The 14,466-nt window shown below is 49.2% G+C and overlaps 1 protein-coding gene across 1 annotated transcript in view; it reads right to left on the bottom strand.

The window, feature by feature from the left end:
• Nucleotides 1–9,753: 9,753 nt before the first annotated feature.
• Nucleotides 9,754–14,466, bottom strand: part of Fkbp5 (FKBP prolyl isomerase 5) — a 91,371-nt gene continuing 86,658 nt past the window's right edge. The window contains exons 10-11 of the mRNA XM_031346603.1: nt 12,796–13,035; nt 9,754–11,951 (exon numbers count right to left, since the gene is read on the bottom strand). Coding sequence (XP_031202463.1) covers nt 11,850–11,951; nt 12,796–13,035 — 342 coding nt within the window. The 3' untranslated portion in view covers nt 9,754–11,849. The remainder of the gene's footprint in view (nt 11,952–12,795; nt 13,036–14,466) is intronic.

Here is a 14,466-nt window from a genome sequence, read left to right as displayed (position 1 = left end):
ATTCTTAGGCCCATAACTTTTCTTCCTAGTCAGCACAGGTCTAAAGCTTTAATTTTTCCTTTCAGCATCAGGTGGTGGCCACCGGTGGGACCCCGCGTGCCTGTGGCAGAGGGTGGGATGTGAGGCTGGCAGAGCTGATCTCTCTTTAGGGCGGGGGGCGGGGCTCTCTTCCCTCCAGGTGGGCAGTGGCTGAGGCTCCAGTCACTTGGTGAAGGCTCACCAGCTGTCCTGGGGCTCATTGCTGGGCGCTGAAATCACCTTGTGGGGGTGGGGCAGCCGCCGCCCTTCTGAGACACTGTGTCCGTGCATTAACTTGGTGAGTTGCCCCCCATCTCCGTGCCTGTCTGAGCTCTCCCTGCGGGTTTCCGGAGCACAGAATCCTGGAGCTAAAGAGAGCTGCTGTAGGCTGCTCTTGCCATGGGCGGGGGTGGGGGGGGTGGGGGGAGGTCGGAGTGAGGGGATGCTCCAAGAGAAGACAAAGCTCTTTCCTGGTGTCCCCCAGCAAGGCCAGTGATAAGATCCTCTTACCCCCAGATCTTTGGCTAAGATCTAAACTCGATACGAAGGATCAAATGATTTGGTCATTGTTGGGATTCAATAAAAACAAACAAACAAACAAACTTCATAGGTGGCGGGACAAAGGTGGAGGCAGGAACACCAAAGACAGAAATTCAAATCCAGACTTACAAACAAACTAGACTAGAGGTAAGGCTCGTTAGTTAGGGGCTGGCTGGCGGGCTGTAGCAAGCAGCGTTTGCCTCAAACAAATAAACAAAGAAAAAACTACCCTCTGGCTGGCTCACAGTGTCAGAGGGGGTGATGGGGAGAAAGGAGTGACAGAGAAATAGATTTATTTATTTCCAAGGTAGGGTCTCATGCAGCCCAGGGTGGCCTTGAAATTCTAACCCTCCTGCCTTCTCTGAAGGACTGGAACTTGCTACTATGTTTGGCTAACGTTTGTTTTGATTGTTTATTTTGTCTTGTTTTGTTTTCTTCTAGACAGAGTTTCTCTGTGTAGCCCCAGCTGTCCTGGAACTCAGAGACCCACCTACTTCTGCCTCTACAATGGGATTAAAGGTGTGCACAATCATTCCCCCCAATGATTAGGTATTGAAATTATATGGTATGAGCTCAAATTTTATCCTATTAAATTAAGATGTTAAAGGCTGGAGACATGGCTCAGCAGTTAAGAGCACTGGCTGCTCTTCCAGAGGTCCTGAGTTCAATTCCCAGCAACCACATGGTGGCTCACAACCATCTGTAATGGGATCCGATGCCCTCTTCTGGTGCGTCTGAAGACAGCGATAGTGTACTCATATATATATATATATATATATATATATATATATATATATATATATCTTTAAAAAAAATTAAGCTGTTATAAGACAAGAAGATTGGAATATCACACTGGAAAACATTTATGTTATATAACACTAACTAAGGCAATGGCTGACAATGACAGACAGGCAGAGCAGTAAGATGGAAAATGTGCAAACCGGAGTTGGGATGCTGCTCAGTGGGCAGCGCGCTTGCCTTGTGTGGATGCGGCATGTTGGGACTTGAACCTGGGTCCGCTGGAAGAGCAGCAAGCACTCTTGAAGGATCTCACCACGAGAAGGGTCGACCCAGGAGAAAGGCATTATTATAAACACATGTGTGCACCAAGTCCCAAAATATACAGAGCCGAGCTGGAGGGAGCAAACTCGAGACAGTTCATCAGTCACTACAGAGGTTTCAAATACCACACATCCACCACCGAGGGACTGCACAACTAGGCAAGCCAGAGCCACATGCACTGGGAACCCAGCCGACCTTACATGCGCTTACAAAATGCCACCCTGGGCCAGTGAAGCGGAGATCCCCCAAGTTGTCCTCTGACCTCCACATGTCCGCGGGCATGCACACCCACACATGTATACCGGCAAACAAAATGAAATGTGAAACCAAAAGCTTTATATATAAAAAGCACACAAACATATGAGCACGATCTTCTTAAAAGCAGAACGGATTCTCTGGGATGGGGGAAAGGGGGCAAAGGCGGGGGCGGGGGACCATATGTGGCTGTGAAAAGTCTCAAAACATTTAAAACAACATAAGTCAAACAAAGAATTGTACATGGTGTGCGCTCTAACCACAGTGGAATGAAATCAGATTAATAACAGAAGGCAGGCAGGCAGTTGGAAAAGGGGACAAATATGTGGGAAGTAAGCCGACTCTTTAGCAAGCTGAGGGTCAAAAGAAATTATGAAGGAAATTAGAAAATACTTTGGGATGAATTAAGACAAAAATGCAGCCTGGAGACACGGCTCATCGGTTACAAGCACCGGCTGTCCTCTCGAAGGACCCCCGTTCAATTCCCGGCACCCATGTGGCTTCTCACAACTGTCTGTGACTCCAGCTGTAGGGCATCTGACACCCTTCCGCCCTCCACGGGCACTTGGGTACACATACGGTGCACAGGCATACGTGTTAGCATTTTGTCTAAATTCCACCCCACAATTACCTGGCAACAGCCAAGTATTCTCTGGTAACAGCCAGGTAGGCCTTGCTGTCCCAGACCAGCTTGGAACTCCTGATTTCCCTGCTTCTGCATCCCAGGTGCTGGGATGCCAGGTGTGTCCCACCACACCTACCTGGCTCTTCCATAGCAGCTTTTTGTCACAACTGCAGGAAGGGCGGAGACACAGCCTCCACCCACGGATGAAGGCATACAATGGGCCATTCAGCTTTGGAACAGGAAACTCTGACACCTGCTTCAACTCGGAATAATGCTGTCATAGAAAGACAAGCGGGTACTGGGCTGCGGTGTGTAGCTCAGCAAGAAATCCCCAGCAGGTGTGAGTTTGATACCCAGCGCTGCAAATGGAACAGCAATAAATACTGAGTGAGTCTGCTCATAGCAGTTAGCTCTGGTGGTGTGGAATTGTATCGGTGGGGACTGTGTGAGGACTTAACGGTTTTAACTGCAGAGTCAAGAGGAGAGTTTTGGAGACTGGTTTCGCAACATTGGGAACGAATTTGAACTCTTTTCTCTATTTTAGGTTTTTCTAGACAGAGTCTCTTTGTGCAGCTCTGGCTGTCCTGGAACTCCATAGTCCAGGCTGGCTTCGAACCTACAGATATCCACCTGCCTGTGCCTCACTCGTGGTGGGATTAAAGGCGCATGCCATCACTGTCCAGGCTGACACTATTGAGTATTGACTAAAATATGTTAAGGTGGGGCGTCAGCAAAGTATGAGGCCAGCAAGTACAAGGACCCAAGTTCAGGTCCCCAGCACCCACATAAAAAGCCAGAGTGGCTGGGCATGATGCTGCACACCTTTAATCCTGGCACTTGGGGCAGGTGCAGAGGCAGGTGGATCTCTGTGGATTTGAGGCCATCCTGGTCTATATGGTGTGGTCTAGGCTAGCCAGAAATACATAGCAATATCCTGTTTAGAAAAACAAGGGAGAGGGCTGGCGAGATGGCTCAGTGGGTAAGAGCTCTGACTGCTCTTCCGAAGGTCCAAAGTTCGGATCCCAGCAACCACATGGTGGCTCACAACCATCCATGATGAGATCTGACGTTCTCTTCTGGTGTGTATGAAGACAGCTACGTGTATTACACTGGAGCGAGCAGGGCTGGAGCGAGCAGAGGTCCTGAGTTTAATTCCCAGCAGCCACATGATGGCTCATGGCCATCTGTACAGCTACAGTGTACTCATACACATAAAATAAATAAATCTTAAAAAACAAAACAAGGGAGAGAGAGAGGAAGAAAAGAAAAGAAAAGAAAGAAAGGGGGCAGGAGAGATGGCTTACCAGTTAAGAGCGCTGGCTACCTTCCCAGAGGTCCTGAGTTCAATTCCCAGCACCCACAAGGTGGCTCACAACCATCTATAATGTGATCTGATGCCCTCTTCTGACCTGCCGGTGTACATGCAGATAGAGCATTCACATTCATATATGTTAAATAAATAAATAAATCTTAAAAAAAATGAAGCTGGGTGGTGGTGGCCCACACTTTTAATCCCAGCACTTGGGAGGCAGTGGCAGGCGGATTTCTGAGTTCGAGGCCAGCCTGGTCTACAGAGTGAGTCCCAGGACAGCCAGGGCTACACAGAGAGATCTTGTCTCAAAAAGCCCAAGTTAATTAATTAATTAAAATGGTTATTGGGCTGATGAGATGTCTCAGCAGATAAAGGTACTGTCTGCCAAGCCTGACAACCTGAATTTGATTGCTGGAATCTACATGGCCTAATTTGGAAACCAACTCTGCAAACTGTCGTATGTGTGCACCCTTGCATGTGTGCACACACACAGCCCGACACACATATTCACATAACTGCATATAGTCTAATGGGCGCTAACCCTTTTTACAGTGATGGCGTCCTCAAAGTCACGTTGCTGGTGGGTCGTCTGTGGGCAGCAGGGTGGCTGGGATATGGCGTGCTTCTGGCCTCCACATTTCAAGGGAAATCAGGGACCAAGCCATTTACTGAGTATCTGCCAGGGACCAGCCTGGGGCTGTGAGCCATACGCTGGGCAGTGGAGCAAGGCAAGCCTTCCCAGATCTCTGAGGGGCGTTCACATTTTACTCACTTCATGTCCAGGCCCCTGTCGTCTTTAGAAAAGCCATCATTGGCATGCCAGCGGGCAATAGTCTATGTATGGGTTTAAGGTTTATTTATTTATAAAGAATCTCATTCTATAAACCAGGCTGGCTTTCAAATTCTGAGATCCACTTGCCCCTGCCTCCTGAGTGCTGAGATTAAAGTCATGTGTCACTGTGCTTGGCTTGGGGTTAAGATTTTTCTTTTCAGTTTCTTTTTTCTTTTTTTGGTTTTTCGAGACAGAGTTTTTCTGTGTAGCCCTGGCTGTCCTGGAACTCACTCTGTAGACCAGGCTGGCCTTGAACTCAGAAATCTGCCTGCCTCTGCCTCCCAAGTGCTGGGATTAAAGGCGTGTGCCACCACCTCCTGGCCAGTTTCTTATTTTTAATTGAGTATGTATGTGAATTCACGTGCTTACCTGTGTGCAGGTATGTGTGGGCGCCAGAAGAAGCAACATATAGCCCCTCCACAAGTGGACTTTCAGCTGGTTGTGGTTTTGAGCCCAACCTGGGTTTCTGGCAAGAGCAGAAGGTGCTCTGAACAAATGCTGCACCATCTTATCGGCCCTACGCTGTTTGTTTGTTTGTTTGTATTAGTGTGTGTGCATTATGTGTTTTAAATCATTTTTTTTTTTTTTGCTTATTTTGTGTAAGTATAAATGTGTTTGGAGGTCAGAGTAAAATCGGCCAGTTCTTTCCTACCATGCTGAGACTTGAGGGCTGAACTCTGGTTTGGAGGTTTGGAGGCAGGCAGCTTTACCCACGGAGACATCTTGCCAGCCCCCGGATTTGGATTCTTTAGATTGAAAAATACAATGAAGACTTCTCAGTGTAGAAACCTGGTTGTGAGCAGATATAATACAAAGCCTTCTGAGGACTCAGGATTGGAGTCTGTCTCTCCCTACATACTACTAATTAATTATGTGTTATTATCTCTCTTCTTGGTCAGGGGCTTTACGGAGATTAACCTGAGGCTGAGTTATAACACCTTGGAGCAAGAGTTATCCTAGGAGAATAACATCCCCAAGCAGATATGGTTGGGCTAGAAATACTGAATTACCGTAAGAAAGGTCCAGAGACTAGGTACGTTGGGACCCTGTCATCTGACACATGCTGGTGCTGCTGGCCCCACAATTCTGGGATCCCAAGTGAGAACCTGGTAGCAGCCACCTCTTCCTGCATCCGGAAGGTCACCACAGAGAGGGTCCAAGTGCTCCGCTGGGGCTTCAGGAAATGGCGGTCGGTCGCCATTCCAGACTGTGACTTCTGGGTAGCTTTCCCACTGTTGTCCCCTGTAGCTGATCCCACGGACCCCGGGAGTGTGGGGCCAGTGCCGCAGAGCTGAGCTCGGGGCTGGCCTTGAGTGAACAGCAGGATGTCAACGAGCAGAACTGGCTGCCCAACATGAGTGAAGACGAGACAACTTTGTATTTTTTTTTTTTTTAACTCTAATCAGGTTGCAAGGCACACAAAGGGTCCCGAAGGCTCTACATCCATACTCCCAATTTCATCCAGAGCAGCTTCAGGAAATGGGAGAGACACCACTTGGGGGTCACACGGATGACCTGGTAAGTCAGTACTACTCTAGAGTTTCCGGGATGGGGCCTAGGCCTTGGCTGCACCCCAAGCCTACCGAATGACTGGAAGAGACAGACCCGCAGCTCAGTCTGGAAAAGGCCTATTTTGGACTGGGTCAGGGCATCAGGGGGCTTCATACCCATGGGTCAGCTGCATGTCCAGTCTAGGACCCCGTCCCTTTCCTGATCCTCCCAGGCTCCCTCATCCCAGTAGGACAGAGTCTCTGAATCATGGGCTGTGTTTACTACCACAAGCTGCGGTCGGCAGTTATGGGGCGGTCCCTTCCTCCCAGCCTTTCCCCATAGGGTTTTGTTCATCACAGGTTGGCTTCAATTCACTTGAAGTCAAGGACAACCTTGGATTCTGTACTTATTGGTACATGATCTCTCCTACAGCCCTGGCTAGCCTAGAACTCACTATGTAGATCAGGCTGGCCAGGAACTCAGATCTGCTCACCTCTACCTCCTGAAAGCTGGATTTAAAGGCCACACCAGTGCTGCTATCTGTACAGGCAGGGGCTGCACAGCCAGGCTGGTGGCTTTGGATCTTCTGGGTCGCAACTGGTTCAAATTTAATTGGTTTTATGGTCAGTATTAAGGCCAGCCTCTGAAGGAACAGGGTTCTCTAATGTGCCCTGGTGAGGGAGCATTTGAGACATTGCTAAGGCCAAGTGTGCACTCGGCTCACTCACCAGCATGCTTTGGAAGCACGCAGCCCAGGGACAATGTTCCAGGCAGGACTCTGGCTCACCCACCCCAAGCTGGCCTGGTGAGGTGGCACATGCTTTTAAATCTAGAACTTGGGAGGCAGAGGTAGCTGGATCTCGGAGTTCAAGACCAGCCCCAAATGTTCAACATCTTGGGCGTGCAGAACACGTGCAGCTGGCGAACTGGACTTCCCAGGTCAAACTCATTGAGCACAGGATACCACCTGGGATGGTCACTGCTGTTTTATCTCTCTGTTAGTGCGAACAGGCACTATTTCCTAAGCCAGTTTAAAAAAAACTGAACTATCCATTGGTAAGAAAGGAAACGTACAGGGTGCTCTGTCTGCACGTTCATCTGAACAGCAGAAGAGGGCACTGGATTCCATTACAGATGGTTGTGAGCCACCGTGTGGTTATGGGAATTGAACTCAGGACCTCTGGAGGAGCAGTCAGGGCTCTTAACTGCGGAGCCATCTCTCCGGCCCACCAATCACATTCTTCAGTTGAATTGCAGTCGAGTGCTTCAATCCAAATACCCCAGTGGTTTAAATGATAATGGTCCCCCAGGCAGCTCATGGTCATTGAATGCTTGGTCTCCAGTCAGTGGTGGAACAGCTTGGGAAGGACTAGGAGGTGTGGCTTGTTAGAGGCATTCCTAGGAATGGGCTTTGAGGTTTGTTTGACAAGCTCATGTTATTCCCAGTTAACTCTCTCTGCTATTCCTTCAACTAAGTCTTTGCCTGCCACCACAGACTTTTTTTTTTTTAAAAGATTATTTATTTATTAATTATGTACACAATGTCCAGCTTGTCTGCATGGATGCCTGTCTGCAGAAGAGGGCAGCGGACTTCATTATAGGTGGCTATGAGCCACCATGTGGTTGCTGGGACTTGAACTCAGGACCTCTGGAAGAGGTCAGTGCTCTCAAGCTCTGAGACACCTCTCCAGCCCACCTACATGGATTCTTAACTCTGAAACTGGAAGCCCCAAATAATTTCGTCCTTATATTACCATAGTCACGGCAGCTATCACAGCGATGAAGCCGTAACTAAGGTCAGCCTGTTCAGCTTCTGAGATGGGTGAAGATCCATTGGGTTTAGGGCATGATGGCTGTAGACCCCTTTCCTCCCCCCCCCCCCCCCCCCCCCCAAGACGGTTTCTCTGTGCAGCCCTGGCTGTCCTGGAACTCACTCTGTAGACCAGGCTGGCCTTGAACTCAGAAACCCGCCTGTCTCTGCCTCCTAAGTGTTGGGATGAAAAGCGTGCACCACCACTGCCCGGCTCTTTTTCCTTTTTATACTGTTTAATCAGGGGCTGGCGAGATAGCTCAGTGGTTAAGAGCACTGGCTGCTCTTGCAGAGGACCTGGGTTCAGTTCTAAGAACCCCATGGCAACTGACAACCATCTTGTAACTCCAGTTCCATGGAATCTGATGCCCTCTTCTATCTCCCCTGGGCACTACATGCACATGGTGTATGTATCTACAGGCAGGTAAACACCCATACATGTAGTGGGAATTCTGGTTTCTTAGAAAACCCAGTTATGGGGCTGGTGAGATGGCTCATCTGGTAAGAGCACTGACTGCTCTTCCAAAGGTCCTGAGTTCAAATCCCAGCAACCACATGGTGGCTCACAACCATCTGTAACAAGATCTGACGCCCTCTTCTGGCTGGAATGAAAACAGCTACAGTGTACTTACGTATGATAATAAATAACTCGGTGTATCTGAAGATAATTATGGTATCTTCATACATAAAATAAATAAATCTTTAAAAAACAAAAAAGAAAAGAAAACCCAGTTATGTTATGTGAATGTTTTAGTCCCACGTGCGGGATAAGAGGCTGCGTCGTAGCACCTGATTATGATTTGCCTCGTGCTCTTGCAGAGGTGTGGTTTTGCCAGCTGCAGACAGTTCCAGCAAGTGTGTGGTATTTGGGATTCTGGGGACCTCTCTCATAGGGTATGAATGCCCGAGCTCTGAGCGGGGCTGGTGGGCGTGGGCTCTGCCGGGAGGCTGCTGCTTCTCTTGCTGCTGCAGTTTGTCACGTGGCAGTGAGCGAAGAGAAGACTGCATATAGTCTGGACTTGACCCAAAGAACTCGCCTCCCTCTGAAGCAGGAGGCAGTCTGAAAGGATCTTTACCCCTTCCGTCTAACTTTCCTTCTCGTCTACCTAGAGAAAGGGGTTAGAAGGTTACATGAGAACCCAAGAAAGTATCACAAAAAAGCGTGCCTACACAAACACATAAAATCATAACAAAAAATACGGCGTTTAAGTCAAACCCAAACAATGGCAGAGTGGGAGGGCGTGGCCCTGCAGTTAAGAGCACTTCCAGCTTTTCAGAAGCCCTGGGTTCAGTTCGAAACACCCACATCTGGCTCACAACTGTCTGTACCTTCCTTTCCAGGGGATCTGAAGTCCTTTTCTGGTTCCCCAGGGCAGCTGGACACAAACACACTCGAGCACACGGAGGACACAAACACACTCGAGCACACGAGAACACAAACACACTCGAGCACATGGAGGACACAAACACACTCGAGCACATGGAGGACACAAACACACTCGAGCACATGGAGGACACAAACACACTCGAGCACATGGAGGACACAAACACACTCGAGCACACGAGAACACAAACACACTCGAGCACACGGAGGACACAAACACACTCGAGCACACGGAGGACACAAACACACTCGAGCACAGAGGACACAAACACACTCGAGCACACAGAGGACACAAACACACTCGAGCACAGAGAACACAAACACACTCGAGCACATGGAGGACACAAACACACTCGAGCACATGGGATAAAAGTAAATTTTAAAAATCAAATGAACAAAAAAACCAAGCCATGAACAATGAAAAACCACTTTTTAAAAAATTTATTTAAGGAACACAAAATGCATCTAAATGATTTTTTGTTTTGTTTTGAGACAGGGTCTCCCAAGTCACGGGATCAAAGGTGTGTGTCACCATTACTCCCAGTGTCTAAGTGATTTTTTAAAAACCAAAATTTCAATGTACCATCTGCTTACCCACCACTCTATCCAGTCTAGGGGTGTTTGAAGACATCTTCTGATTTCTGTATAAATTGTCTGAAATTACTGAATACAAGAGCATGTAAAATCCAGTGGTGCCGAGCACCTTGCCATTTCTGGCTCAGAGTCTTGACCACCCCACTTCCCAACCAGTCTCCTTGGCCCACAATACACACTTGGGAGACAGCTGGTGAGGGTCACCCAAGTCTTTGAAAAAGGTTTCCTCTAAAAACCTAACGTGTTAGGCTCAAATTCCAGCACGGCCTCCCTGCCCCTGCAATTCTAGTCAAGAGAACTAAAAACGTTAGTACATTACACAGTCAGCTCATGTCTGTACTTCCTGGGCGAGACCAGAGCTCTAAAACATGTATGGATAGAGGCAGAAGCGCAGAGTGTGAACTGTGAGGGTCTCAGTCACATCCCAGACTCCTTCAAAAACCCATACCACCTACTGCAGGGGACAGCTGACCCGCAGGTGTGAAGGAGCCGAGGGAACAGCTGACCCGCAGGTGTGAAGGCCCTGACCTCACACTGACAATGAGACTGCCTTACTAAAGCCACACATCTTGAGCACAGTGGTCCTTAGGGCTGGAAGTGAGCGGTCCTGGCAGAGGTGCATGGATCACTGAGTGATGGGTGTGTCCCCATGGGGTTCCTTAGGCTGTGGAACTCCTTAGGCTCAATCCCGTACATCACCCGTAGGACTAAAATCCAACTCCAAAACTGTTTAAGATTTGCCCTAATTCAATGCCCAAGTTTTGGAGACTTTGGCTTGATGCATGTACACCGAAAGCCAGCCACCCTTACAGCTCCTGCCACAACACAGAGGCTGTGGTGCAGGGCAAGGTATCTATCTATCTACCTGTCGGATCTCCAGGTACCTCGTTTAAAGAGTAACTGCCTATTTTAAATCTCCCAGAGTTTGCCTTTCAAAACCCAAGCTAAAAAGTAAAAACTGAAAAAAATATTTTTGCATGATAGAGGAGTGTGAAGTTCCTTCCAAAAAGCAGTATACACGATTACAAGTAGGTAATCATAATAAAAAAAAGAGCAACTCTTGAATCCTAGCCGGATATGGAAGGCAGTCCACTCCAGGTCTAGGACAAGAGCAAGCCTTGCGTTCTTTACAGCAAGGCAAAGACCAGGAACATAGGTGAGCAGCTGCGGCGAGCATGGAGGGCTGAGCGCTAACATTCTTGAGAGGGACGAACAGCAGGGAAGATAGGCCCACTTCTGACTGCTCTCTACACACCAGAAAGCCACCCGAAACAGAGAAAGCTGCCCCGGAAACTCCCACCTGCTGTCACTAATGAAGGGCATTGGAGGATCGGCAGAGTCCGTGGGACATGCTGGCTAAGACAGAAAGACACACTCAAGAGTCTGAGAAGGGGACTTGGAAGGCAGGCAAGCGGCCTGAGACCCAGCTGTGGCCGGCCCCAGGGACCCCCTTGTGGGCTTGTGTTCTCAGCAGGCGAGGCAGTGCTAGACAAATTTCATCACCGCCCCTGCCACGCCCACCAATAGGAACGCAGAGACCTGCTGAGTTTGTTTTACTAACGGTTTCCGCAGAGCAACCATAGTGCAGACGTAGAACCCACAGCAGCTAGGATCACAGGGGACGCTGGGCTGGACGCTGGGCTGGACGCTGAAAGGTAGGGCAAACTGAAATGGGCTGGACTGGGCTGCTGGCTTGGTCTCTCCACACCGCCGGCCTTCTCTGCTCTGTTTCCCTGGCACGTCCCCCCACCCGCATCCCCACCCCGGCAGCAGCAGGTGGTTATGGGAAGCTACTGGTACTGCCATCTGCTTCCAGAATCACGGAGACTGTAACAAACCTTACACTAAACACTGTTGAGTCCTGAGTTGGGGGCGAGCCCAGGAGGGCTGAGTTCATTAGGACTCCCTTCCCTCCTTGGCGTGGCGTCATACATGGCCTCTGGCCTTTCCTTCTTCCACTGCTCGACTCTCGGATTGTTTGCCAGCAGCTCCTTCTCCGGCCTTGCTCACTGCTTTGCTGGCTTCTTCCTGAGGGTTAAAGGAGGAGAGGAAATTAACTAACCCCTGCCTTCCCGGGATGGTTTTATGAGGTCTACAGCAAGTGTGTATGCTTGTATCTGGGGTGCGCACTAGGTAAGTAGGGGTGGCACGCAATGGAACAGCTGGCTACCTCAGGCAGCTGCTGAATAACTAAGTCCTTGTGCTACTGGTAGCTGAAGATGGAAGACAGGCCTGGGAGACAGCAGAGCGAGTATACAGTAAAGGCCACCACAGGGACACCTGCTTCCAATCCAACCTGGACTCAACCAGGAAGTATCCCTAGATAAACAATACTGAAGGGCTTAAGGGTTTTTCTTTGCTGTCATTCTTTTTTCTTCTTTTCTTTTTTGTATGTAAGTACACTGTAGCTGTCTTCAGATGCATCAGAAGAGAGTGTCAGATCTCATTATGGATGGTTGCCAGCCATCCGTAATGGCTGTCCTGGCTGTCCTGGGACTTGTTCTGTAGACCAGGCTGGCCTCGAACTTAGACAGCTGCCTACCTCCCTGCCTCTGCTTCCCAAGTGCTGGAGTCAAAGGTGTGCGCCACCACTGCCTGGCTGAATTTACTTATTTTTTTAAATAACAAGTGAACTTGGTTTGGTGGCAGATGCCTATAAATCCTGCACCAGAGGCAGGAGGATCTCTGAGATGAAGCTAGCTGGGTCTACAAAGAGAAACCCCGTTTTAAGAACAAAACAACAGAGAATGGGAGCACTGTTTCATCTCAGTGCTCACGGACATGCCAGGGCCTCCCCACCGGAGCCTCTGCCCACCACGGAGTCTCTTCCTCAGCCTTATTTCTCCCACCCCGAGCTGCCAGGGCCGCGCACCTTCGCGTCCCGCTCTGCGAACTTCTTGAACATGTTGGCGTACACCCTTCGGTCGCGCTCATTGTGCTCCCTCGCCTTCCTCTGGCACATGGAGATCTGCAGTCGAGCGGCCCTGTTCTGAGGATTGACTTCCAACACTTTCTCAAAGTCGCCTTTGGCGGACTCGAACTCGTTCATGAGCAGCTGGGCTTCGCCCCTTCTGTACAAGCCCTTCTCATTGGCACTGTCCAGTCCAAGGGCCTAAGGACAGACGGGTCACAGGTTAGAAGGGACAACTGCCGCTCTTGCTGCCTCAGTGCTGAGACAGTACAATCACACTGATAAGCAGAAGTATGTACAAGGGCCACGTAACAATCAGACAGTGCTCAAATTCACTTGCTGTCAGTATTTTAGTATAAAATATCTCCAATTCGGGCTTGAAAGCCTTGGTCCCCAGATGGCATTGAGAGCTTTGACTGGGTGCTGAGGCACCTCACCAATGAGTCCACACTGAACGTGGGGGTCACCTATCAGATATTTTACCTATCAAATATTTATATTACAATTTATAATAGCAGCCAAGTTACAGTTCTGAGGTAGCAATGAAATAGTTTTATGGCAGGGGTCACCACAACATGAGGAACTGTATTAAAGGGTCACAGCTTCAGGAAGGTTGAGAACCACTGGATTAGAGGGAGGTACCAGAAATGTGCCTCTTAAAAAACAAAAACAAAACAGGGTCACACTATGTAGACTGGGCTAGCCTGAGACACAGTGATCCATTTGTCCCTGCCATCTGAGTGCCGGGCCCTAGAGGTGTGCTTTAAAAGGCATATCGTGTCCTGCGTCTCTCTGCGTCCTGGGTTCCAGGAAGCAAGCGGCTCTGCGCGGCTCTGCCCTTCTGCACCATTTCTCTGCCCACAGCACCAGTCAAACCTGAATCGAATCCTTTGAACTAATTACAAGCCACACTGTCCCCACCCGATGTGTGTGTGAGTGTATTTGTATGTAGGTCAGATGTCCATGTCAGATGTCATTCTTCCCATGTTGTCCACCTTGTTTTTTGAGACTAGGCTAACCCAGCCAGCCAGTGAGCCCTGGAGCCTCAGCCAACACTGATATTACCATTGTGGGCAGCCTGGAATTAGTGTGTGTGTGTATGTGTGTATTTTGTTGGCATATATGTCTGTGCACTGCTGGCACACCTGTATAAGCCAGAAAAGGTAGTTGGATCCCGGGAAAGTCGGGAAAGTTACAGATGACTATGAGCCACTATGTGACTGCTGGCAGTGCCAACAGCGCCTCCCTCCAGCTCCTCATGCACAGCTTCAGTGAGCGCTTTAGGGACAAAGCTCGGGCCCTTAAGGCTCACTTTACCCACCGGGCCATTTTCTCAGCCCCTAAGGTTTTAAATGTGCTTATCTCTAGCACTTCTACGTCTAGTAATTTATCCTGTGGAAACACCCCAAAACCATGTGAGGGCAAACACGGAATAGCCTTTCTTACAGCTCTTAATAAGTAACTCCCCATGATTCATAGAACGGATCTCAAGAGGGCGAGTCTTGCCGGGCAGTGGTGGCACACGCCTTTAATCCCAGCACTTGGGAGGCAGAGGCAGGCGGATTTTTCTGAGTTCGAGGCCAGCCTAGTCTACAGAGTGAGTTCCAGGACAGCCAGGGCTACACAGAGAAA

The sequence above is a fragment of the Mastomys coucha genome, unplaced genomic scaffold (genome assembly GCF_008632895.1).
Source record: "Mastomys coucha isolate ucsf_1 unplaced genomic scaffold, UCSF_Mcou_1 pScaffold3, whole genome shotgun sequence".
In the NCBI taxonomy this organism is placed as follows: domain Eukaryota; kingdom Metazoa; phylum Chordata; class Mammalia; order Rodentia; family Muridae; genus Mastomys; species Mastomys coucha.
The sequence above is the reverse complement of the archived record's forward strand: the minus strand, read 5'-3'. Positions and strand labels throughout refer to the sequence as shown.